Source organism: Eucyclogobius newberryi, unplaced genomic scaffold (assembly GCF_026437365.1).
Source record: "Eucyclogobius newberryi isolate DKJ021-1_F unplaced genomic scaffold, fEucNew1.0.hap1 SCAF_14, whole genome shotgun sequence".
NCBI lineage: Eukaryota > Metazoa > Chordata > Actinopteri > Gobiiformes > Gobiidae > Eucyclogobius > Eucyclogobius newberryi.
In genome coordinates this window covers 12,452,633-12,479,800 of record NW_027315768.1, presented here as the reverse complement: position 1 = coordinate 12,479,800, position 27,168 = coordinate 12,452,633, and the positions used below count along the sequence as shown (strand labels likewise).

The 27,168-nt window shown below is 39.0% G+C and overlaps 1 protein-coding gene across 2 annotated transcripts; it reads left to right on the top strand.

Annotated features, from left to right (window-relative positions):
- Positions 1-315: 315 nt before the first annotated feature.
- Positions 316-27,168, top strand: cers6 (ceramide synthase 6). 2 transcript variants are annotated; one of them, XM_072444313.1, is made up of 11 exons: positions 316-581; positions 1,319-1,424; positions 1,512-1,642; positions 9,686-9,743; positions 13,640-13,690; positions 13,782-13,874; positions 18,750-18,878; positions 19,581-19,687; positions 23,099-23,255; positions 24,011-24,034; positions 26,905-27,168. In XM_072444313.1, exons 1-11 carry the CDS (start codon positions 412-414, stop codon positions 27,064-27,066), a joined length of 1,188 nt encoding a protein of 395 aa, XP_072300414.1. In that variant the 5' UTR covers positions 316-411; the 3' UTR covers positions 27,067-27,168. The 2 variants fall into 2 exon arrangements, with proteins under 2 accessions (XP_072300414.1, XP_072300415.1); XM_072444314.1 differs by lacking the exon at positions 24,011-24,034 and having other exon boundaries at positions 26,905-27,167.

Here is a 27,168-nt window from a genome sequence, read left to right as displayed (position 1 = left end):
GCCTCATGTAGTTTTAAGGATGAACTATATTATTTATCTTAAGAAATAAAATAAGAGTAGTTGCTCCTGATTTTTCCCAGTTTCTCATGCTTGCTCCCGGTCTCTCCCGGTCTCTCCCGGTCTCTCCCGGTCGCTCCCGGTTGCTCCCGGTTGCTCCCGGTCTCTCCCGGTCGCTCCCGGTTGCTCGGCCACGCTGTGTGACATGTGCGAGGACCAATCAGGTTCCAGACGCGCACGCAGCGGCCCTTCCTCCGCGGTGAGGGGGAAGCGGACGGATCTCCTCGGATCTCTGCTCATCACAGCCTCGGTGCAGCCCACACAGTGAGCTCAGAACAGCGGCGCGCTCACTTCACAGAGACCGCGCTCCTCTTGTCTTCAGCCCGCTCTCACTGGACCCGCTGCGGAGGAAACATGTCCGGGATCCTGGCCTGGTTTTGGAACGAGAGGTTCTGGCTGCCTCATAACGTAACCTGGGCTGATTTAAAGAACACAGAGGAGGCAACCTTCCCGCAAGCTGAGGACCTGTATCTGGCGTGTCCTTTAGCATTCTGCATCTTTATGATCCGGCTCGTGTTCGAAAGGTGGGTGCACTAACCGGGCCAGGATTTCTCTAGAAACTACTTGAGTCTGTGGTGGGAATAGTGAGTTATGTGGCCCCCGCCGCCGCCGTCCTGCGTGTGCAGTCTGTACCTAAACAATGGCATCTTATCTGGTTAGCCCCCTCTCTCTCTCTCACACATCAGCACAGAGCAGGCTGGTCCTCTTCATCTGCAGGCCCGCAGTGTGCGGTGTGTTCCTGTGCAGTGGACAGTGTGTGCTTATGTCCGGGACCCTGGCCCCGGCCCTGGCCCCCAGTACTCTCAGCCTCACGCCGAGAGAAGCTCCTTCACCCCGGTGTGCCTAGAATACAGATAATGCTGCCTGGAGTACAGCATGATCCTCTGATACAGTGAGGTGATGGTCAGAGCAGGCTGCATAGTTCAGGACTCCTCTGGGACACTTCTTAATATTCCTCTCAAAACTCTCCCTCGTCTTCAATCTTTATCCCAACAGACACAAGTCTGTAAATAACACTGCAAGGTCAAACAGTAGATGTTTAAGGTGCACCAGGTGGTCTCTATACCAACCCAGAATCTGGAAAATGACTGGAGACCTTGATTTTATTGCATTTGACCATGACAAAGCCTTTAGATATGCACTTGGCGACCAGCTGTTCCTCCAGTGACATGATGATTTACCATATTTAAATGTGCATCAGGTCATTCAAAAACAACATGTGCCATTATTATTATTATTATTATTATTTTATTTTTTTCAGGTTTATTGCAAGACCATGTGCGATGGGCCTGAAGATCCAGGCAAACGGACCTCAGAAAGCGCAGCCCAATGCCATCCTGGAGAAGGTCTTCACTGCCATCACCAAGGTCTGTCCACATCAGGGCCTCATGTGTTCTCTTTGCATGATCCATTATACAAAACTTGAATTATTATATTTATTTATTTCTTTTTAGCATCCTGATGAAAAGAGACTGGAGGGACTGTCCAAGCAGCTGGACTGGGACGTGCGAACCATCCAGCGCTGGTTCCGACAACGCCGTAACCAGGAGAAGCCCAGTACCCTCACCCGGTTCTGTGAAAGCATGTGAGTACTTTTATACTAATCAACTCTCAACACCCTCGTCTGTGCTGCAAATTTGACTATATTCAAAACAGGCATGACATTCTGTTTGATGGATTATTACAAACTGTATGAAAATGAAAGTGTTTTTGTGGCCAAAATCTCATATGCAATGCAAACTGGTTAGTAAATGGTGACAGAGACAAGCGTACCAGGAAGAGGTTTGATGATACAATACTACAATTTCTATCGCTATTATGCTGCTAATGAAAAGGTTCAGATACCACTGCATTAATCGTAGAAAATCCTTTTATTTTAATTTTTTTTATGACACGAAATAAAAGTTTCTCTAGTAGTATTACCATGTGTTCATATACTAGTTCTGATATACCGTTGGATCAAAAATATAAAAATAAATTAAAAAGAAGGGGGAAAAAAGGCATTATTTTAAGTTTTTTTGGTTCAATAAAAACATTTATTTAAAGACTTATCCATGGAAAATATTATGATGATGATTATGATGATTATTATTATTAGAGTAAGTGTGGGAAATACTGACAAAAAGAACAATTTCAATATTTTTGGAGTGTCCCAGTAATGTTACAATATCCAGATAATATATTTTGCCATTCAGAAATGTAGTTGATTTTTTAAGGATGAGACGAATGTGAAACTGCTAAATATCTCTTTGTCCTTGTAGGATTATAATGCAATTTGTTCCATTTTATTAACTCTATTTGCAGCCATTTGTGATTTAAAAAAAAAAAAAGTTTTTAAGTCAATTTGCATTTGTTAAAAACATCATTCACAATTTTATCGATACAGTGATAATATTGCCAATCTATAAAAGGATATTATAACTTTTTTACCCCCTTTGCTTATTGGTTCATCATTTTAAATCAATAATGAGCTTAATACAGCGAGAGATAGTTGATTCAATTATTCAATGTAAAAATTATTACATTAAATAGATCTGTAATATAAGATAAAATGGCATAATTTGAAAAAATAAAATAAAAATGGATATCTCAATATAGTAACCAAATCATATTATTTCTCTGTTCCATTACTACTTCTTCGAGCACAAATATTGATGTTACACACTTATTTATATTTATATTGTGCGCAGAATTTTGCATTGAAAACTTATTCACAGCTGAAGTGCTTAAAGTTGCCCAAAATGTAGTCAAGTAAGTGTACAGTTACTTTGAAATAGTATTAGTAGAAGTACAAATCTGGTATTTTCAAAGGATATACACAAAAATGAGGAAAACTAAATCATATCTGACAAAAAAACACAAATGTTCAAATAATTTCAAGTTATCAACATAAAGCTTTTGTCACTTGTCAATTTTCTCACAACCAACACTGTCACTCAAGTAAGAGTACTGTTTGTTCAACAGAAATATTACTCGAGTAGGAGTAAAAGTATAGTGTCAACAAGTTACTCCATCAAGTAGAATTTCTTGAAAAAGTTTAAAAAAAAATGTTAGTGAGTACTACACACTTCTAAATAGAGTTAAATATTATACTACAATGCTGATCCAACTCTTGCATACCTTTGCAAAGTGGAAAAGGTTTCGAGACATTTCAACTGCCACCCGGAAGTCCTTTTCAATCTAAAGGCTGTATTCTGAAGGGCCAAAGTTTTAATTGATGGCGATGAAATATATTTCCATGTCTCCTCGATCTGTCAGACTGCTGTACTGCACAATACAATAGCGCTGGATTGTAAAGTGCAGTGAAGCCATCAGGGAGATTGTAGTTAGTTAGCGTTACGTTGTTAAACTCCTGCAGTGAGCGAGTGTGGCTGTCAGAGCGGAGCATGTCTGGCACTGTGAGGAGCAGAAAGAAGGGCCCCGGGTGCACGGGCCGACACCGCTGCCTAATCACACCAGGGCTCTGCAATTACACAACGGACAAGCGGGAGGAGGGACGCACAAATGACACCTTCAACGCACTCAGCTTTTGTTTGGTTGGTATAGGCAAATTATAGTCATTTCAAATGCCGTGACAAGATTTGAGGTGAACTGTCATATTCCAAAGAATTAAGATACAAGTGTGCTTAGAAGCAAAGGATCATGGTTGATGTAGTTTTTCTCTTTTTTAGCAGTTTTGGCAAGAAAACAATGCAACTACGCAAAGGAGTTTATAATTTGTGAGGCTTATGACGATTTAATCTAACAATATTTCAGTTATTGTTCATTAACTTATTGTTATTTAACTGTCTTTTCTTTTTTGTGAATTAATTAAACCTAAATCTTTGTACGATGTCAAGTCATTGCTGTGATATTAAGGAAAAGCCATGATATATGAATATTTAACATGATATTCAACTTTTTATGTAGCTTTTCCATTTGTTTCCATGGAGATTTGCATTTATTTGCTTTGGCTGAAATGTTCCGCAGTATAGCATAAAACAGGTCACAGGTCAGCTCTGTGGATATTCAGTAAGAATACATGTTTTTCAAGGTATTTTTCAGCATTAAAAACCTATGTAATAAAATTAACATATGGCTTTATGAAGTTTAATGCCATAAGTAATGCCAGTTTAGAAAAATTCAGGCAAAGCAATAATCATAATGCACCTTTAAAAAAAAAAAAAACATTTTAACTTGCTCGTTCATTCATTTTAAAGGGTACACATTATGCAAAATCCACTTTATTGAGCTTTTAACTTCATGACAACAGTGTTTTCTCATCATTAGTTTGAGTAATCCTGCTGTCCTGAAACTGAGGCTTGAGTGCTCAGAAAAGTCCTATTTTCACCTACCCCTTATCCCCGCCCACATCCCTGTATTTAGTTATGATTATTTGCACCCAAAAAAGACCTGAGTGACACATGTAGGGTTCTAAAAATGTGGTTCCCCCTTGTTTGAAGTGTCAGGCCCAGTGGTTTTGGTTACCATTAATGAAAATTGCTCATTACTGTTGTTCTCTACCTAGTGCTTAGTCATTTTAATTTGACTTGTTTAAACCACTGTAAAGAAACATCGTATAAAAATGTAGAAAAATGAGAACATGCACACACAAAAATATCCATTGTTTGTTTTCCTTCTGGCAGAGTAATAAAATAATATAATATTTCTAGGCTTGTTTATTTGGGACTTAGTAAAATCATGCTGTGCAATCAAAGCAAATTAGCGGTGTGTTGAGAAGGTGAACGGGGCATCTGCGGAGCTGTGGGTGGATTTTTCTGCTGACCACAAGCGCTGCCAGGATGGAATGAATATGTCTACAGTGGTTCTGGCTTGTTGCTTTTACCTGCAGGTGGATGGGGGGGAAAGAACCCGCGAAATTGAGTGGCTTTGAAACTTTTTTTGGGTAGATTTTCTTTTATATAAATAGGCTATAAAAATGTATTGCAATGTTTTTTTATGTTAAAATACTCAATTCATTCTGTGTTTGACCAAAATTGCATAAAAACGCTATTGAACTATACATCTAAGATAATGTTAGAGAAAGGTTTAAAATTGTTGGTCCCTTTTTATGATACAATATTTTTTTCGAGAGAGGATTTTAATATTTAAAAATATAATATTGAAATATGTTGAGTTAGAGAATTAGATGTCAACAATTGATTTAAAGGCCTCTAAATATTGCTAAGCATAAGACATGATAACACATTTTGAATTATGATATATTGCTTCATAAAATATTGCAATAAACTATAATAAAGTTAAATAAAATCCCAGTAAAATCAGGAATAGATAAACGGTACGAAGTAAGAACGACAATGTAGAATGTGTAAAAGCGTGTTGATATTCAGAGAAATGTTAATTATCCAACGATTTACCACTCAAATGTTCACATACTACAAAATAACCCATTAAAAGGTTGCTGTTAGTACAATATTGATCAATATAGTTGTAATCATGACAAGCTTAAACAAGACAATTTCACACATAGGCTAAATCTATGGGCAAAATTTGATTCCGGGACATATTTAAGAAAAAAAATATATTTAAGAAACATATTTTTGCGCAGATTGGAGAATGTATTTGTTCTCAGTTCACAGCTTGTATAAGAAAGGCAGCAAATGGACTGAAAGCCAAAAACGTTGTTGTATCTCATCATAAAACTACACAACCAAATCTCATTATCTGCACTGACGCTAAGATATTATACTGGCAAAAAAAACAGCTGCGTCTGACTTCAGAATATGTATTGAGAGGAAGTGGTTGAGTCATTGTAATTGTACATTTATAGCAGCCTTTCAGTGGCCTTTGAAAAAGACTCTTGCAGGTTTGATGAGGCGGTTGCCAGGCGACGGGCTTTGCTGTGTGTGCCAGGTAGACTTGTCCAGTTCATTTGGTACCACAACATGCTCCATAATCCAGGACAAAAAGCAGTCAGTCAGTGGCTTAACAAGACGGAGGTTTGAAGTGCTTTTGGTCCATTTGCATTACGTGGATTAAAGTTTTGAGGATCTAAATAGTCTTAAATAGTCTTACTAGAAGTCTGTGTTATCCCTCATTCGTCCAGGAGTGTTCCCTCATAGAAAAAGATTGTTGTAGTCATACGGACACTGTTCTTGGACTCTCATCCAACAGTCATTCTCAATCTAAAGACCGAGTCTGAGAACTCTATGTATCCCACTCTGAGCTGTGTGAGCTCTGCCCACCGGGCGGGACCTCCTGATAATAATCCAGTCCTGTTTATCTATTTTTTGTACTGTTTTAAGTTTCCCATGAAACCAATCTTCTTTGTTACCGGCGCTTCTCCCACCCTCTGGTTTCAAACTGCTGCTGTACACTACCGGTACATTGAACCTTAAACCACCATTTCTGCTTAAAGAAGGATTCTCCTTTTTAACAAAAATGTCCTGCTTATCTCTTTCTTCACCTCAATGTCCTGGGTCACATTCACAATACAAAGTGAAGGTGACTCTGCTCGATTGGGGACCAAAGTTGCAACATTGTCTCTTTCTTTGAGCTGATGCAGTTCATGTTCACGATACTTTTATCAGTCGAACCAGATGTTCAGAAAGATGCATCTCCCCCTCGCCTGTGGAGGCGCTGTGTACAATATCAACGAGGAAAGACAACGAAACGTGCCCACCTGCCCACCTGCCCCACATGTGCACAACCTGCCTCACATGTGCACAACCTGCCCCGCATGTGCACAACCTGCCCCACATGTGCACAACCTGCCTCACATGTGCACAACCTGCCCCACATGTGCACAACCTGTCCCGCATGTGCACAACCTGTCCCGCATGTGCACAACCTGCCCCGCATGTGCACAACCTGCCCCACATGTGCGCAACCTGCCTCACATGTGCACAACCTGCCTCACATGTGCACAACCTGCCCCGCATGTGCACAACCTGCCCCGCATGTGCACAACCTGCCCCGCATGTGCACAACCTGCCCCGCATGAGCACAACCTGCCTCACATGAGCACAGCCTGCCTCACATGTGCACAGCCTGCCTCACATGTGCATAACCTGCCCCGCATGTGCACAGCCTGCCTCACATGAGCACAGCCTGCCTCACATGAGCACAGCCTGCCTCACATGTGCATAACCTGCCTCACATGTGCATAACCTGCCTCACATGAGCACAACCTGCCCCGCATGTGCACAACCTGCCTCGCATGAGCACAACCTGCCTCACATGAGCACAGCCTGCCTCACATGTGCACAGCCTGCCTCACATGAGCACAACCTGCCCCGCATGTGCACAACCTGCCTCACATGAGCACAACCTGCCCCGCATGTGCACAACCTGCCTCGCATGAGCACAACCTGCCTCACATGAGCACAGCCTGCCTCACATGAGCACAGCCTGCCTCACATGTGCATAACCTGCCTCACATGTGCATAACCTGCCTCACATGAGCACAACCTGCCTCACATGTGCACAACCTGCCTCACATGAGCACAGCCTGCCTCACATGTGCACAGCCTGCCTCACATGTGCATAACCTGCCCCGCATGTGCACAGCCTGCCTCGCATGAGCACAGCCTGCCTCGCATGAGCACAGCCTGCCTCGCATGAGCACAGCCTGCCTCACATGAGCACAGCCTGCCTCACATGTGCATAACCTGCCTCACATGTGCATAACCTGCCTCACATGAGCACAGCCTGCCTCACATGAGCTTACAACTTTTGTAAACCCTTCTGACTTCTGAGATAAAATATGCGATGCTTACTTGCTTGATAACTTCTGGTATTGCATATTCTGGACCGTTGGGCATGCAACTTGTTATTGTCTTCTCAGCCCCAGGCAGCTGCAGCTACGTACCAAGTGCTTCAGAGAGCGAGTGAATAATGCAACAAATTGTAATGGGATGTAGTTCTCCTGTGATAAATATACAGATAAACAAACACAGAAAGTTTTCAATTCAATAATAGAACAGTAATAATAACACGATGATGATGATGATGATGATGATAAATGTAAAAATGGCTTCAAAGCCCCAGTAGTGATGGCATCCTACAATATACATCATGCACATCTCTTAAAGGAGACATAATATGCTTTTTTCCAGGTACTTCTTATTGAACCGATACATAAGTAGATCATCATTTTACATTTTGCTCTTTGTTAAACACAGTGTTGAATCTAAAATGGCTTAGTAATGGAAACCGGTTCACTTACTTCCTGTTGAAACCTCTTCATAGTAATATTTCACTGTAACAAGCAGCACATTGTCATTTACATGTTTCTATCTTTGAAAACTGGCTACATGACATTTTAGAACCCATGACACAGAGGCTGCGTCCGAATGTCCACTCTATTCTCTTTAAAAAGCATCGTTTAACTTTTACTATTTTTAGTGCTGTCTGAATGTCAGGTGAAAAAGTAGTGCCCTCAAAATTCCCCACAATGGATCTTGAAAAGTAGTGTTCAGCGCTGGTCACTAGACTGGTCAATTTAGACCAGAATGTGAGAGTCAGAAAAACGGCAGCGAGTAGAAAGTAGTGAGCCGAGTATCTGAATCGCTCTGTGGTTGAGTGCACTGTACAGTCTGCTAAATAGTGCAGGACTGTGGAGTGAATGAGGGGTCAGAGACTTAAGGTGGACGTTCAGACACAGTCGGAGTCTTAATTTTTCAAATAGTTGCAACTACGTACAGGGATATGGGTCGGGTTGGTGTAAAGAGCAAAATTTTCTGAGCACTCAAGCCTCAGTTGCAGGACAATACAGGATTACTCAAACATGCAGGAATCGATCAAAACACAACTTATGATGAGGAAACACTGTCGTAACAAAAGCTCATTAAAGTTGATTTTTTTCCCTTTTAAACCAGCATCCCATATTTCAGGGCTATTCTTCTTTATTTTCCTGAGGGCGAGGGTTTTCGGAGGGCCGAGACCTCTGGGCCGGAGGTGCACAACACGCCTCGACTGCAACAACATTCTGAGTCGCACAAAATATCCCCAACACATTTTCAGTAAATTGAATTAATACAATAGAATAACAGATTAGATTTTTGTGAGGAATAACAAAGTGCTTTACTAACTTCCATCCAGAACTGAACCAGAATTAACCAGACTTGACTAGTACCATCCAGGTCTGAACCAGGATGAATAAAAACAAGTCGAAGCAGAATTAAACAAGGACTAAACCAGGTCAAAACTAGTGTCAACCCAGAATTAAACCAGTAATCAAGATTATTGTTTTTTTCAATATTTGGAAGATGGGTTGTGGGCCGGATTAAATCGCTTGCAGGGCCTGATTTGGCCCCCGGGCCTTAGGCTGAATAGCCCTGCCATCTTTCATAGCATCTACTGTTTTAACACTGGTCAAGCTACATTCAGTCCAAAAGCTCTTAGCCCACCAGCCGTGCCCACACTTCCAAATGTACTGCGGAATATGAACAGTAAATCTGGACTCATTACTGTAAGAAGATTAAAATGTCTAATGTCTGAATTAATACCTTTGTGATTCCAAAATGAATGCTGAAAGATTTCGTTAGAGGGAGTTACATGAATGAAGATTGCACACGCAGGCTGGGCTGATGCTGGCTAGGCTGAAACACATTTTAATAGCAAAAGTAGCCTGCGTCACTGCTTTGCCACTATTCTTTATATAACCCGATTTCTTTGTGTGTTTCAGGTGGAGGTTTACGTTCTGTCTTTACATATTCACCTACGGAGTCCGCTTTCTTAAAAAGGTATGTTTCTATTATAGTCTTGTATTTTCAAGTACATTGGTTATACATTATTTCCCCCAATAAAGACAAAACTAACATAACATTTAGTTTTAATTGGAAGGAAATGTGCTATCTCAATATTATGAACTCAAGAGCGGCTTATTGTATCGTCTACAACACTCTAGGCCAGTGAATTCTCCGGATTTTCTCACGCAAACCAGGACCAAACAAGGACAAGTGTGAGCGCAACCAGGGCTGTAGCACCAGATTTCTGGGCCCTGGGTACAAGCCTTGTTGTTGGGCACGCACAACATTGCCTGGCAAGCCACGAATACATGATTCTGCTAAATTGTACGAAGGCATGAAGTCCGGACACCGGTTTTATCCCCCAGAGATCTCCGTTTGTGAGTAAAAAAGAAAAGAACAAAATAGGGCGGGTGCGGATGTAGATCTTTTGAATAGAATTTAAAGATAGAACTTGTCCACCAAATCAAATCAAATTTATAATATAATAATAATTATTATATATTTATAAAGCACAATTCACACAAACCACAATTCAAAGTGCTTTACAATGTTTAAAACGCAATTTAAAAAATATAAAAACACAATACAATTTATAAAAATATAAAACAATGTACGTCAGAGTAAATAAATAAAATAAAATTAATGTGATATTTTCAGTCAGTACAGTCTTTAGCTTAGATTTAAACACAGCCGGGGTGGGGCCTGTCTTTATTCCAGACCTTTGCCCCATAGACCTGGAATGCAGATTCTCCTTGTCTGGTCTTGGCTCTGGGCACCAGCAGGAGGCCGGTCCCTGAGGTCCTTAGAGTCCGAGTCATATGGCACACACAAGTCTGAGATGTATTTTGGTGTTATGCCATGGAGAGACTTATACACAACACAAATATTCAGACTTCTAAGTACTACTAGATCTATAACTGGTCTAAACTGCATACTTAAAATAAACCACTGCAATTTGCATCTTAAAATACTTCCCAATGACAAAAGGAAACTTACTTGACCCAAATTGGCATCTTTCAGAGGTTAAATACTGTCTGCGAGATGATTTGCGTTCACATAATGGGTCTCATTAAGAATACATTGGACATTAGAGCAGAGATAGCAGAGCGGCACATCTCCAGTGTGATTGAAGCAGCATGATGAAGCAGTTTGTACAGCGCTTCATTTTTGGCTCCTCCTGCACTGTTCTGCTGCTCTGTCTGTTACTCTTGGAGCCGGTATGACCAGGTCAAGTGGACGGACAAGCCAGGTTACAAGGGTCCAAAGATGTAGGCTGACTGTGAATGTACAGGAATAAACCTGGGCAAAATCAAGACACCAATCAGGACTAGACCAGGATTAAACAAGGACTAATGTTAAATGTTAGGATAAACCAGAGATGAAATGGCTTTTACTCTTCTGACTTTAAAGTAGAGTTGTCAAAAGTATCATTATCACTGGTATGAAAGTATGTAAGCTAGTAAGTATTGATACAAAAAAATCACATTAAAAAGGACAAAATTTGACATTTCCTGAATGGTTTTAGAATTATCTTGATGAATTATTTAAAAACCACATGATAAACAAAGTACTATTTTAGATTGAAAACTGTCTAGTGTTTATAAAGGTTTTGTTTTCTAAACTATCATTGTGGGACTGAGCCTATTCTTTTGGATCAAAATTGAAAAAACATGTTTTTCTAATATAACTTTGTTTGGTGAGATAGTATCTGTGGTAAATCTTTATCATGGTTTTACATCCGTCAAATGGCAGCTTGGAAAGAAATGTTAAACAAAAATTGAACAAAAAATACAGAAAAGAAAAAAGAGTTCTAAAAATGATTCTAAAATGAACGGACAAATGACCTCTACATATGTCGCATCTTCTTCCCATGTCCAACTAGGAAGTAACATACTTAACATGTCAAATTAGGGAAAACTAGGCAAGATTATTCATAAAATGTTCAATTGAATTATGTTTTAGTGAAATGTGTAGTCCAAACTGTTATATGCACTGTAAAGCTACACTTTGTACATTTTATAGTGGACAGTGTCTGTTGCGCGGGTGGGTTCAAATCCAGCTCTCAACAATTTGCTGCATGTCATTCCCCAGTCTCAGTCCCATTTCACACTGCACTGTTATATAAAGCTTACGGGCCAAAAAACCCAAAGTGTTAAACCAGATCTAAACTAGAACTCGAACCCTGTATTTGGCCCCGGCTGCATAGAAAACAATGTAGACTGAGGATGGAAAAACATCTCCACGTTGAGTTTAGAATGTACGGCTTGCACTTGTATATCTAATAACTAACTAATAATAACTATTTGGGACATTAAAGTACATTCTGTTCATTCAACTAATCCAACACTCGTAATATTATGTATTATGTTTTTATAGGAAGGTGGCTTTCAAATTCATAATCCTAAATAAGACTTTGTTTATGTACTTACCTCAGCCTCTTTGCTCCATTGGCCCCGCCCCAGCCCCCTCCATCTCTTTCTGCCTTGTGCCAGTCTGCCCGTGGATGCTTTAGTTTGCTTTACAGTTATAATGGGAGGTTTTGTCTATAGGAGTTTTTGTTTATAAGAGTTCTTCTATTGAGAGTGTTTTTTAAACTTCCTATATTCTGTGATCCGTCCTTTTCCTCTGTATCTGCTGCGTTGTATCAATGAAATTTCCCCATGTGTGGACAATAAAGGATTATCTTATCTTATCTTAATCTATGACACCCACGGCTTTTAAACTGCCGGACCGTGCTGCAGCCCCGCCTATGGGTGGCTATAGGGTAGGACAACAGGTATCGAGAAGCCCATTGGTTCCTAAATGCCTATAATGGCTGAATAATCTGTGTTTAATAGTGTAACAAAGACAAAATAATAATAATAATAATACAAAATAATCTGAGAATGGTGGGTAAGTACTGAGCAGTGGTGTGTTGAAGACAGGAGAATAAAGATTACCCATGATTTACTCTAAATACAACTTCTGAGTTTGTGAATGAGAAGTGAAAATTAATATAATATGATGAAAAGCTCTTAAAAGTACATTTTGCATGATATTTCTCCTTGGGACCTCCTTAATCTGGTTTGTTAAATCATTATCTAGGCCACAATTAAAAGCTGCGACTATATCAACAACACTGCCCATGCGCACTTTGCATGATGATACTAATAATGACGGGAAAGATCAAACTCCGATGTGCTGATGAAACATGACTCAGTGTTGGGCGTTAGAATGAAATGAAGACCGTGAGACCTGGCAGAGGCTGAATATTCCAAACCGCTCGCAGCTCTCTCACTTCACTTGTTGATTTGGATAAATGAATAAGTAATAACGGCAAAGCAATAAGTGGAAATTCAAGCATAAAGCACTGCTGTTTGTGTTGATTTAAGGTGAAAGTGAATTATTTTCAACATTAACATCCCGCTTGACTTTAAAACTATGTATCTGGGACATAAAACTCCTGCAGCAGAAAGAATAGATGGATAAACTTTGGATGGAATGTACTTTTGGTTGCAGGGGTAAAAGCAATCGTAAAGAAATGGAGGCCACAGAATGACTGAACTATCAAGGACTGAGGCCAAATGACAAAGGACGCTTCTGAAAAATAAATAAATGAATAAAATGATAGAATATATGTTGTAGTTTGAACATCTTCGGCTCTTGTCAACATGACGTAGGGAAGGCCATTTAGGAACTGAAATGATCAAATCCGGTGACGCTGTATTCACTTTAAAACCACGTCTTGTTTTCGATCACTAAAGAAAGCTGAACAAAGACAGCAGGCAAGTCAATACCAGACTAACAGCTCGTCTGTTCTGTCAAATTGTGCCGTGATTCACTTGGCATTTGAAAAAAACTATCAAAAAGTATCTCAAATGGATATTATCTTTGTTCCCTTTTATCCCCAGACTCCGTGGCTTTGGAACACTAAAGAATGCTGGTACAACTATCCCTACCAGGTAAAACTCTTTTAAAATATGACCTCAATTTCAGCCTATTTTTACTTATTTTAATGCATTTTATATGATCCTCTTTTCTTTTCTTTTGTAGCCGTTGACTGTGGACATCCATTATTACTACATACTGGAGTTGTCATTCTACCTGTCTCTACTCTTCTCTCAATTCACAGACATAAGAAGGAAGGTAAGAGCAAGACACTTTGTATGTTGCTGTTTTTGCTTTTGTGTTTTATTTTCTAATGCCTTCTGTCACTTTCAGAATAACTGGGATGATCTGTTGTCTCTTTTTGCTTGTGCACAAATGCGTTCGGCCTCAGAGTATTGTTAGTGAGGTGTGAAAAGACCAACCATTTCGAGGGCGATAGGATTTGGTCTCCACTGCAATTGTAAGTGGAATCTGTCGTGAGGAAAAAGAAGACAGTTGTAGCTTTTCAACCGTTCTTGGGGCTCGGTGCACGACGGCGCTACCCAAGGGTTAGTCCCAGTCGTCCTCAGAGGTCGGAACTCGGAGTGACGTTTTCCAGTGTTCCAGTCGTCAAGTCTTCGTTGTTGTTGTTAAAAGAAAAGGTGCATTTACCGCCACCTATGGTAGTTGTACGTCTTCAAAGTATGTGTTACACAAAACCATACAAGAAAAAGAGAAAAAGGAGAACGAGAGAGAAAGAGCCGGTGAAACAATTACAGTATATTACAGTAACTACTCAATCAAGTTGTAAATCAAGGAAAGTGCTCAAATCAGCCATAATGCTGGTCAATTTCAGTAGATTTATTGATTTTGACATCTTTATTACTTTCCCCGTGTGTGAATTGTTGCTTTTGTTTACATTAGCTCTGCATAGACGTTATCTACATCAGCATAATTGTACATTTATAACTGCAGAAGCTCAGAGGCTTCCTCAGTGCAGGGTAGGGTTGTGTTCAAAAATCGATACAGCGATATATCGTCACAGTATCGATTTTTGTAAATTATTATTATTATTTTTATATTTATAAAATATATATATATATATATATTTTTAGATTTTTGTGGCCCATAGGTTTTACTAGACTGATGTGCAAACGAGGTGGAATAGTACTTTTGATCTGCTGTTTGTGCTGCTCCTCTGGCCGAGGTGAGAAGGAGCTGTAGACCTGAGCAGAAGCTGATCTGTGCAGATGCTGCTGCTGCTGCAGCAGCAGGTTCAGATCAGGCCAATTGTTTGGCAAGAAACATGAAATACTTTACTAGAATATGTTCCATATATTTATATTTGGATCAGTTGGTTGGATGTATGAAGTTATTTGAGCAGAATGGATTTAATAGATAATAAATAGGGAGTGTCTGCAGAGCCGCGGGAAAAGCCATGTTTTTGTGCCGGCCGCGCGCTGGGGCTCCTGAAACTGCGCCGCTATTTGACCGCGTTTTAGCGCCGTTTTAGACTGCGCCGGGTTAGGGTTAAGGTTAGGGTTAAGGTTAGGGTTAAGGTTAGGGTTAAGGTTAGGGTTAGGGTTAGCCATGAGGCTATAACGGGCTATAAGGGAAATGCCGCGGTCCCTGAAATTTGACAGAGAGCCGCGGCCTTATAAATAAGTGCTTTGTGGATAAACATGAAATTTCATACATTTTCATATCCAGAGTAAAACATTACCCATTATTTGGTAAATTTTTAAGACCCTTTATTAAAAAAATTATCGGGATACGTATCGTAATGAGGGAATTGTATCGAAATATACACCCTGTATCGGGATGCGTATCGTATCGCGAGGGTCTTGGCAATACCCAGCCCTGGTGCAGGAGCAGGTTCAGTGACAGTGAGTGGACAGGAGAGTGCAAGTAAAGGGAAAATAACACATACAAATACTATCACTAATGAAGTTGTCACTAAGGTTTGATTTGTTTCTGAGTCGGAATTCCGAGTTAGAAGGATGTTCCAGGTAGAATTTACTGGTCGGAACTCTGAGAATCCGAGCTCTGAGGACGACTGGAAGTAGTGTCCAATGTGTATGGAGTTATTGCCATGTCACGCTAAAATGAACGCTAAAAAATACTTGAAGATCAAGCCGTGAAGAGAAAGTTGCTGGTTGATGTCATTGACATGTTAAAAACTTTACAAATGAGGTGAACTCTTCATTGGAGGACTTTCTGTGTTTATAATATTCTGTCTTTTCATCTCAATGCTGATTTTGAAGTCTTTATTTTTAATTTTCTTTAATTTTTTTTTTTTTTTTTTTCTTTTTTTACAATTTATTAAAAGTTATCATTAACTCTGTGAGATGGTGACTTAGACTGTGTGTTGATGTGCAGCCCAATATTGTCAGCATTTTTCTTCTCAAATTCATTTCTGAATATTTAATTCTGTAGGCTACATGACAACCTATTGATAACTCTGTTTAGTCTCAAAATGAATCTTATGGCCTTTGCTATTGTGAAAAAATAGACAAATTAATTTGTGCTGGGAGAGAACTCAAAACGCCCTCATTTGTACTCTTTCTCTCTCTCCCTCCCTCTTTCTCTCTCTCTCTCTCTCTCTCTCCCCCCTTTCTCTCTCTCTCTCACCCCTCTCTCTCTCTCTCTCTCTCTCTCTCTCCCCCCTCTCTCTCTCCCCCCTTTCTCTCTCTCTCTCTCTCTCTCTCTCTCTCTCTCTCTCTCTCTTCCTCTCTCTTTCTCTCTCTCTCTCTCTCTCTCCCCCTCTTTTTTTATGCATGAATGTTTTCTATTTTGTCATAATTCATCATTTCTTGGGGTTGTACCGTGGGACAAGACACAAATCCCATGCGAAAAGATTTTGACATGAATAATACACATTTTGTTCATAAGTATTTCACTTTCATAAAAAATGTTTGCATCATACATTATTTTACTTGTTGCACACCAAAGTATTATGACTATTGCAATTCCCACAGGTTTAGTGTGTTTTTTTTTTAATGTTTATTGATACGTTCTCAAATATGTATCTAGTTTTGACTCTAGTTTTAGTATCAATTAGTATCGGATTTTCGGATATAATTTGCATTTTGATGGAAAACTAAAAACAAAAAAAGCACAATTGTTTTTCACATTGACAAGAATTCCTGCAACATTTCAATCTTGCAAAATATTATCCTATCCTAATAATGTAGAGATGCAAGTATATTTTTTAAAGGATAATATGAACTCACCTGTTTTAACATGAAAATAATATCTCGTTTTGTATCAAAGTCTTCTCACTGCTGTTCAAACCGATTAAGATCATTATCCACTCCACATCCCCCCTTGTCCGTGTCACTTTGGGGTCACTGGGTGTGGGTTTGCATGCCTTCCTGCTCTCCCACAATGCATTTCTCTGTCATCTCTGTGTTGACTGTTGGCATGTTGTGTGTTTTTGTTTCTCCTTTCAGTTTTCTCATGCACAGCCCCACACTGACGAGGTCCCCTGCTCCTCATGCATCTTCCAGTAACTGTATGTTGTCCCTGCACACGCCTCCATGCTGCATCCGTGCTACTTTCTATTCTCTCATCATTCTGGAGTTGGGTTTTTGTGCATTTTCTGGTACCTTTTTTATCCATGCTTTTTTGGGCGTTTCTAAAAATAGATTGGTGATATTACGCCGCAATGCATTCTGGGGACTTTTGAGACGCATGCACTTCTATAGGCTGTCTACGGGAGACTATGGCGCATGTAATCCTGCTTTTTGTCAAACTAACTTGGGCTGCACGATATTGGAAATGATTGCAAGAGTTGAACATACTTCTTGACACAATAATTTCAGTTATATTAAATCAAATATGGCTGTACCTTTTATAAAAGTCAAGCTTGAAAATGAAAACTTAACTGAGACAAAACCAAGACTAAACTAAGGGGAAATTGGACTGAAAAAGGAAAATGACAAATGGAATCACCCTTTTCCGATGTTTTCATTTTAAAAACGGTGCATTTCTGTCAGACCTGGGTGTTACTGAGATACATTTACGTTTGCGATGATTAATTATTGCGTTTGCCAATATTGCAATATCATTACTTTTACTGTATATTGTGCAGCCTACTGGTGGGAAAAAATACTAATAGTGACTAGACTAGATTACATAATAATGTGGTACGATTCTCTTGCAGTTCATATATTTTCTGAATTTAATCAATTTAAATCAATTTAATCCACATTTTTTATCTTTGATTTGACCTTAGATTTTGTTCTAATTTGGCCCTATAATGGTCCAGTTTTAGCCCTTCTTTAGATCTGGTGTTACTTTGAAGTTTATTTTAATCTTTTTATTTTGTATTGTTTGAGTTTTTGTGTCCGTAAAGTGGCTCCAACATGATCAGTTGCTCGTACTGTAATTGCAGTTTTAGCCTTGACATTTCTCTTTCACCATATAATAATGAATCATTTGTAATACTATGGAAACATACTTTGCTACTAAACCACATAGAGATGCTACTTAGGCTGCTTTCACACTAGTACATACACTATATCAAGTGTGGTACTAAATTAAGACTAAACCAGGACTAGAACAGTTTCTATCAAAACAAGTGTGAACTCACCCCGAAAATACTACTAAAATCAACATTTAAAATCAACTTTAATGAGGTTTCAACCCTGTTACAACTGTGTTTCCTCATCATTATTAATTTACTTAAAGTTGTATTCAGATTGATTCCTGTATATTTGAGTTGTTTTGTCCTGAAACTGAGGCTCGGGTGGTCAGAATATTCCCGTTTTCACCCCTATCCCTGCCCAAATTCCTCTACTTCTAGTACTTGTGAGTATTTGATAAAATTCTGACTCTGAGTGACATATGTCTGGTTCTAAAATGTCAAGTAGACACTTTTAAAAATAAAAACATCTAAATGACAATCCGCTGCTTGTTGCAGTGAAATGTCACGATACATTATGTATGTTTATAGTTCAATATTAAGTCCAAAAAAGCAACATTTGTCTCCTTTAACAAACAAGTTTTCACATTTAAACCCATTCAGCCACAGTCATTTGCCTCTCTTTGGTTCCTGTGTGTGTGAAAGTGACTAAAAGCTAGATGTTATGAAATACTGTTGGGTTTTTGCATGTATTGACGTGGCATTTCCACTGACCACTGTGCCGGCAGGACTTTCCCATCATGTTGGTGCACCACGCGGCCACAATCTCCCTCATCACCTTCTCCTACGTCAACAACATGGCGCGGGTGGGCACGCTGGTCATGTGTCTGCACGACGCCGCTGATGTGCTCATAGAGGTCAGTGACAGTTCACGAGTCCACGAGTTTGGAAGTAAGACTCAAACCAGGGCATGTTACTTTTGAAACAATGTGACAAGGACAAACAGGGAGCGCTTCCCTTCACAGGACAGTAAAAGAATATGGATTGATCGAGATGTACTGTAGATCGAGATATAGATTGAGAAATACTGTAGATCGAGAAATACTGTAGATCGAGATATAGATCGAGAAATACTGTAGATCGAGATATAGATCGAGAAATACTGTAGATCGAGATATAGATCGAGAAATACTGTAGATCGAGATAAACTGTAGATCGAGATAAACTGTAGATCGAGATATACTGTAGATCGAGATATACTGTAGATAGAAAGGTAGATCAAAATACACTGTAGATCGAGATATACTGTAGAGATATACTATAGATCGAGATTTTCTGTAGATCGAGAAATAGATCGAGATTTACTGCAGATTGAAGTATAGATATGGATATACACTATATTTTGTACAAAGTACTCAAAATGTTGTATAAAACAAAAAGCTGTAACCCATGAATAATATAAAAATTTAACTCTGGGGAGAAAAAAAGAAGCAGGACCTGATCATCTTTTAATTGAATTTGACTGATTGAAAATGAACCAACAGTTTAAGAATCACTGCTGTAGATCCTTGAAACCAAAGCACTTCTGCCAATGGAAACCTATCCTCTCTCTCTTCCAGGCCGCCAAAATGGCCAACTACGCCAAGTGCCAAATCTTGTGTAACCTCCTGTTTGCAATGTTCGCCATCCTCTTCATCAGCTCCAGACTGGGAGTGTACCCCGTCTGGTAAGTGCCTCCTCCCAAACGTCTGCTCCCCTACCCTGCCATTTACATTCTACACAAAGCTCCAAGTTATTTTTGGAATGCCACGTTTGCATCAGCCACCGTCTTTTTTAGTTTTTTTTGTACGACTTCTTTTTCTTCAGTGAGCGGTTGAGACACATTGCTGTGAATTTTGTTGCTAAGTAATAGTTTCTATGGATACGGCAGCAGCTTTAACCTCGACGGAGAAAACCAAACAAATTGGCCAATAAAAATCAAGTCATTGTGGTCAGTGCGTTTTGTCAAGCCAATCAAGACATTTCCAGTGCCCGACAGGTTTGCCACATCCGCGACTGTGAGGGGCATTTCTGAGTTCTGAGGGACTAAATCATAACCATAAGAGAAAAATCTTAACCATATGAGAATAAACTACAGGGAAACAGGAGACCCTTTATTGTTTTTTATGCTGTCAAACATTTAAAGGTGCACTATGTAACTTTTCTGCTAGGTTCTGTTTTATATATTTACCAGGGACATTGCACAGTAAATATAGGCTATTGCACAGACCATCATTGCCTCTGCTCAAAGATGGAAAGACAAAGTGACAGCAGGTTAACAGTGTGCAGTGTGCAAAGGCATAAAATGTAATGTTTAAAGCAAAAAACAACCACCAACAGCTAATCACCAGCAGAGGGAGCACCTCTTTGGCAATCCAAATACAAAGTTACACATTTAATAGGGATTTAATTGCTAAAAATATAATAAAAAACTTAATATGAATGGCATCTCTGCTTGTTTCCATAGAGACGGATTAGTTGAATTTCGGGCAAATAAATAACATCTCCAAGGACAAAAGCTGGGCAACTCTAAGACAAAAACTGGTTCATCCTAAGGACAAGATGCTGACACAAAAATAGAGCAATGTAGTCTATTCTATCCAATGCAGTGAGGAAAGTTGTAAAGAGAGGTACAGAGGTGTGACTAAACAGCCACTTCACAAGAGGCTTTATCAGCACAGAAGACATGCTAATTCAGGACCACAGAGTGTCGTGCATCTGCATCTTAAAGCCACAAACCACTCTATCGAAGACAGTGAGGTGAAGATTCTAAACAGGAGAAGAGATGGTTTGAAAGTTTTGAATTTAAAAAAGAGAATCCTCCTTTAAATGTAGATTTAAGGTTCAACTTACCAGTCATATATAATAGTGTGTTGAAGCCATGGAGCGGGAGAAGCCCTGGCCATTCTGATGCTAATCAGGTACTCGGTGATGAGGGAGCTACAGTCAGCTTACAGTAGGATTTCTATGGTCCATCATAGGACACGTTAGGACACAAGGAAGATTAGGTTTGGATGAATCTTAGTCGCTGTAAACAAATGTATAAACAAGACAGGTTATTATCCGAGTTCTCAGACCAGGTCCACAGATTGAGAAGGACTTTCAGATGAAAGTCGAAACGTCTTGTTTTTCAAAAACAGTATCCAGATAAAGCCTTTTCTACAAACACAAAATAATAGTATTTTCTTCATGTTACCATGTGGATTTATATTAGTTCTGATAAAGACCAAGATCCTTTTAAAACTGTTCAGCAACAACAATTGTATTATATTTATATTATATAAAACTTAAGCAGGATTTGCCTGTCCCCGCACAGCGTTATGAAGCACATATTTTTGGCAGATCCCGCTCAGCAGTAGTAAAGTTGTCATTACTGTAAAGCCGTTGCCATGGAATCAGTTTCCCGAGGATGATTCACTGCCACTTACAAGAATTTGTTGAGGGATAAATATAACACTGGACTTAAATCACGAGAGAAGTGCAAAACTAGTGGACTTGTTTACTGAAATGTATATCAGACATGTATCAGTATGCATAAATAAAGAGGTAATACTAATACTCCCTGATCATAGTAGGAGAGGACACACAGAGGAGTTTTCATGATAAATATAAGAGTACCGTTCAGAATAGAATGCTGTCGTTACCATAGCTGCATGTGTGGGAAGAAGGAGGGGAGAGAGAGTGCATTTACATATGTACAGTGTTGCGAAGAGACTAAATACGTTCCAAATACACATATTCAGAATACTCATTTTGAGTAACTGTATTCTGGTACAGTAACTTTCATTTGATGGTGTTCAGGACACAGTACACAATCAAAGAACTACATGGCAGTATTTGATGATGTGTTTTAGGTTTTAAACTCATTAGAAAAGAGAGGAGAATGCCTCAAATTACTGATGCATGACAAACCGTGAAAGAAACAAAGTTGTTTTTATATTCAGAAAAGAATACAGTAGTCAGAATGGACCTTATCATTGGAATATGTTACAAAATACTTTATTATTAGGCTAGGCAAAATAATATGTCTGTTTGCCGTAACCCGACCGACCCGCTATGAAACTAGCCGACTGGAAAAAAAATATCAGCATTTTGTTGAAAAATATCTAAATCTTTTTATTTTTCAGTTATTTCACCGACTCATTGACTGGACTTTCCTAAACCGTCATGTCGAATAGTTTTATCACGCTGATAAACCTATCTCCATCTCAAAGGACTGATAACGCACGTTGTGCGTCTTCATATTCAGTCCTCCAGATGCATCTGTAACAAAATAGAGCGCACATGGGAGTTGACATATTGCTTTTGGCAAGCTGGTTCGCATCTGTCGGCGCCACTCAACTCTTCATAGGACATGTGTTTCTCTGTCAGGGTGTGAAATTTGACTTGCGCAAATGCATTCTGGGATTGAAACGCGCCCAGCAGCGTCATCACAACAAACATAGCGGCGCCCGTGTCCCCCGCATGTTCCCCCTGCTCGCCTTAGCTACCAAAATAAAGGATAGCGTGTACAAAAGGTTGATTAAAATATCGTAAAATTGTGAGATTTAGTCTCCCGATCGGGTTGATAGAGACGTTTTCCGTCATTGACTGTTGTAGCCTGACCCCTGGTGGTCACTCCGACTCAAAAAATGGCAAAAAAAATTTCTTTTTTTTTTCCTTCAAAGTAAAAAAAAATAAGAATTTGCCTACCATCCGACCCACTTGAAAAATGTTGACTCGGGTTACAGCAAACAGACAATTTATTTGGGGAAGCCTTATTCTGTATTTTCGTTTCTTTATTCAATATTATGTAACTAAAAACATTTTCAACATATTCTTCCCACCTTTGTCTATGTAAAATCATGGTTGGAGAGATGATCGGTGAAAAGACAAAGTTGTGGACGTTGAGGGGGAACACGGTCTTCCTGTTTGAATATTCTACCTCCATTGATCACACACCACAACCACAGACACATTGAATGAATCCGTGAGAGAAATGCCACTAAAACACTTCATCCATTTGGTTATTTTGTAAAGCTACTGCCACCTATTTAGACAGAATAGGCTAAGATGATGTTTTGTTAAGTTTTTCACCCCGTGCCTGCTCTTTTTCTAGGATTCTAAACACCACTTTGTTCGAGAGCTGGGAGATCGTGGGGCCGTACCCGTCCTGGTGGCTCTTCAACCTGCTGCTCCTTCTGCTGCAGCTGCTCCACTCCTTCTGGTCCTACCTCATCGTCAGGACGGCCTGCAGAGCCATCTCCAAAGGAAAGGTAAGCCAGACCTAACCGCCAATACCTTGTGGTCACTTTCGAACAATTTCATACTCTCCACGATCTGTTCACTGCTGTTGAGAGAAATCTACTTTGTGACAAGACGGTTCGAAAATGAGATTTGAGTTTTGATGAATTTTGATGATAGAGAACATGTTAAACTTTGAGGCAGTTTTCGTTTCACATGAATAGACGCAATAATTAAACAGATACTAACTATAAACCAGGGCCGTTTGTCTAAGGCTGCAGCAATTAATTTACTAATTGTGACTAATCCACTAAAAATCATAATTGAAATCCCATTTTGATTATTGTAATTGTTATCTGGACTGTACAGACTTTAAGACGCATTTGAAAAGTCATTTTATAACAAAGACAGCAGCATTATTAAATCCAAATTAAAAAAAAGTTGTATTTTCATCAATAATACACTACATGTTCTCTATCTAAAAGCCTTCTTTCACCATATTTCAACTTTTATTTGGTTAAAAATGTATGTAAAAACCTCAATGTTCATAAGAAATAATCTCTTGACAACCTGACTACTTAAATAATTGTTTATTGCAGTTCTAATTTTACACTTAAACACACACTTCTACTATAAATCTTACTTTCAGCTCACTTTTACACTCTAGACTTTATGTATGATGACACATGAACCCCAAATCACACAATATACTGCTACAACGCCTTTAAATACGAGTGTCATCCAGCCACTTTCTAACCCTGTCTTTGTCCTCCATGCGAACGTCAAGGTGGGAAAATGGAACCCGCTACATGTAAGTAAAAACTCTAAAGGAACGAGTCTAGTGAAGTGGATGTGTTTGTCCTGGTGGTGGTTTCTAGATTTTTCAATTTCTATAGTCTCCCTCTGCATGAGTTGTCAAAATTGTGCATGCTAAATGTGTTTAAAGTTAAAGAGTAACTGATGGTAAAACCCACTTGGAGCTGGTTGTTGTAAAACCGTGTGGTCTGATATTGACGTCATTAAGTTATCTCAAAAGAGGAAGTGGTCAAGTTTCGTAGTTGATTTTAAGTTAAAGCTGTCACACGCACCACTGGTTTAAAAGCAGCAGGTTATCAGTCCATACTAGACTAAGGGTATTGACAAAAATGAATATCTCGATAGCAATAGTCAATCCAACAGAAATGTGATAAAACATGTCTTTAAATGTATGAGGTTTAATGATCAAGTGTTAAATGTCTGTCAAATGAATCACAAAAGTTCAGCAATATCACCATATACCCGTGTTTAAAAGGTTTACAACATAACTTTACATACATCTTTACATACATTTTTTACTGTAAATGTAAATCATAAGCACAATCATAGAGAGGCCTTTTCGGTTTACTGCTGACTAATTTTAGGGATTGGATCTAAATGTGAGGAATTCATTCTGCTCTCTGATTGGATAATTGGCCGTAAAGACCTTTTATATGAATGTATATATATATATGTATATATGTTTCTGTAACTGTGAATGAATCATCACAATTAGAGTCGGGATGTATATTGAAAAATTTATATTATTGCAATTGTTGGTTTGGAAAATATTAAGTATATCATCTATAATTATGACTTAATTAAATATGCCCTCTAAATGAGACAAACGAGGGTATAAAGTGATAATACTGCACTTTTTTGTTCATTTTATGGTTCATTTTTGTTTCATATGATACTTAAACTCAACCAAGACATTCACAGGCACATTTGTATAATATAATATTTACCGTAGATATAAATGTTTGTCCCCAACGCCCGCCCCTAATCACAATGATTATCAGTAAAATCTATATTTACCACACAAAAAACATGCTTCTCATAACTTATTTCCACCTTTTTGTTATTGCTTTTTATTTTATTTTTAAACACTAATCTAACACATTGCAGTGGTATTTTAAAGGTATAAAGAGCTCCAGCTTGTTTCTAGACAACACAACGCTTTACGGTTATGACTTGTAGGGATATTGTGTTTCCACGTCGTCTTACATCCCAAAGTTAATGAGCCATTGGGACAAGCAAGTAAAACATCATGTTCCGACACGCTGCGGTGAACGTGGGGCTTCTTGTTTGTTTGTTTGCAGTGCCAGTCACACCACACACATGTGAACAATCTGCACGTCAACGCCACAAAAGATTGCGAGTGCATTTACCTAAAGATGACATAATATTAGCAGTAAAGTGCCCAGTGTTTGAGAGTGGGATTTAAACTGCTGGATAAAATGAGCGCGCCGATCATTACATAAGTCCAAGGAAATTGCCTTTATAGCGTTGTTGCTGCCTTTATCAGAACATAATGTGCTGTCAGGCTTTACAGTGAACACTGCTAGCACTGTGTTATAATATAGTCCTACAATGGGAATTATCTCTGGTGTCACAATGTAAGAAACAAGAAAAAATAATCAGGTCGTTTTTTATTTATTTTTTTAGTCTAGCCGTTTTTGTCACATTTAACTTTATTTTGTTTTTCAGGAAGTTCAGTTTTGTAAAGCCGGTCACAAACTTGAGGAATAGTATACGTGTTCGACCATGAGAGTGAAGGAAAATGAGAAATTTTGCTGTTGTTATGTCTCAATAATTGTGAAAAATCGTGAAATTGTGATGTTTTTTTCACAATAATCCTATCACAAAAACTTGGTCAGATTGAAGTCTATTTTTATTATCTTTTTTTAAATTATTGCATGGTTCTGTTCTCCGACTGTTCTTGAACTGTGCGTTGCAATACTTGAATTTTAAGATTGCGGGGCAAATAAAGGTTCTTATCTTAATTTGGCATAAGAGCAAGTTTAACATTTATTTACTACAGTATTACAAGATTTTCATACATCAAATCATGTTAGGATAAAGCTCGTAAGATATTTTTCTTGAATTAAAACTAGGGCTGAGCAATATGACAAAAAAGGTCCTCATATTGGTCAATCACGATTTTTAATTTAATTGTATTTTGTCTCATTAGAAAGAAATAAAAATTGCTTTTAATTTGAAATCCTGACCATAACCCAGACATTTAATCAGTGCTAAATTAGTCTGAATTATGCTGCAAACGACATGCTTTTACTGACAGAGGATTCTGGGTATTGTGTTGTTTCAAATGTGCTGTTTGACCCCTGCAATAATGAACGCTATGAGTGTTTATGCTTCCACTGTTTTTTTTAATTATTGCAATACAATTTCATGATTTATTTGATTTTAAAGGGGACATGTTTTGCCAAGTCGGCTTTGATGAGCTTTTTACCTTGTTACAACTGTGTTTCCTCATCTTTATTTCCATGGTAGTTATTGGTTCCTGCATGTTTGAGTAATCCTCTATTGTCCTGCAGCAGAGGCTCAGAAAACTCCTGATTTCACCTACCTCCTATCCCTGCCCACATTTCTGTTAGTTGCGAATATTAGGAAAAATGAGACTTCGAGTGACACATGTAGTTGTCATAGTAGTTTTGTTATAATTCAATATTCTATACCTGAAAGAAGCATAATTTGTCCCTTTTAAATTCTTTATAGATTGTTTGATTGTTAATATTATTTCATATTGTGTCAAGGTTTAGCATCCCAGAACCCTTTGATCACATGTCACGCCGGTTTACCCTGCCACGGTAATGACAGAATGAAAACGATAAAACGCTGATCTTGTCTAATTCTTTGTTGCAGGTGTCAAAAGACGACCGCAGCGACATCGAGTCCAGCTCGGACGAAGACGACAACCCTCCTCCTTCGGCCAATCAGAAGCACCACAGCAGCACTACCAACGGCACCAAAAGCCACGGTACCAACGGCTACCTGACGGGGGCGCTGTATCCCGATGAACACTGACCTGTGGAGAGCGCTGCACTGGAGCCATGCTACAGACACCTTCCATTATTTGTGTGAAAGAGTGAGTGAGGGAGGCGTGGAGAGCATTGCCTGTCTGGAATG

Coding starts and splice junctions, on each gene's coding strand:
- cers6 (XM_072444313.1), top strand. CDS start 412: ATGTCCGGGATCCTGGCCTGGTTTTGGAACGAGAGGTTCTGGCTGCCT. Junction 582..1,318: donor ATCCGGCTCGTGTTCGAAAG/GTGGGTGCACTA, acceptor TATTTTTTTCAG/GTTTATTGCAAGACCATGTG. Junction 19,688..23,098: donor CTGGGAGTGTACCCCGTCTG/GTAAGTGCCTCC, acceptor CTCTTTTTCTAG/GATTCTAAACACCACTTTGT.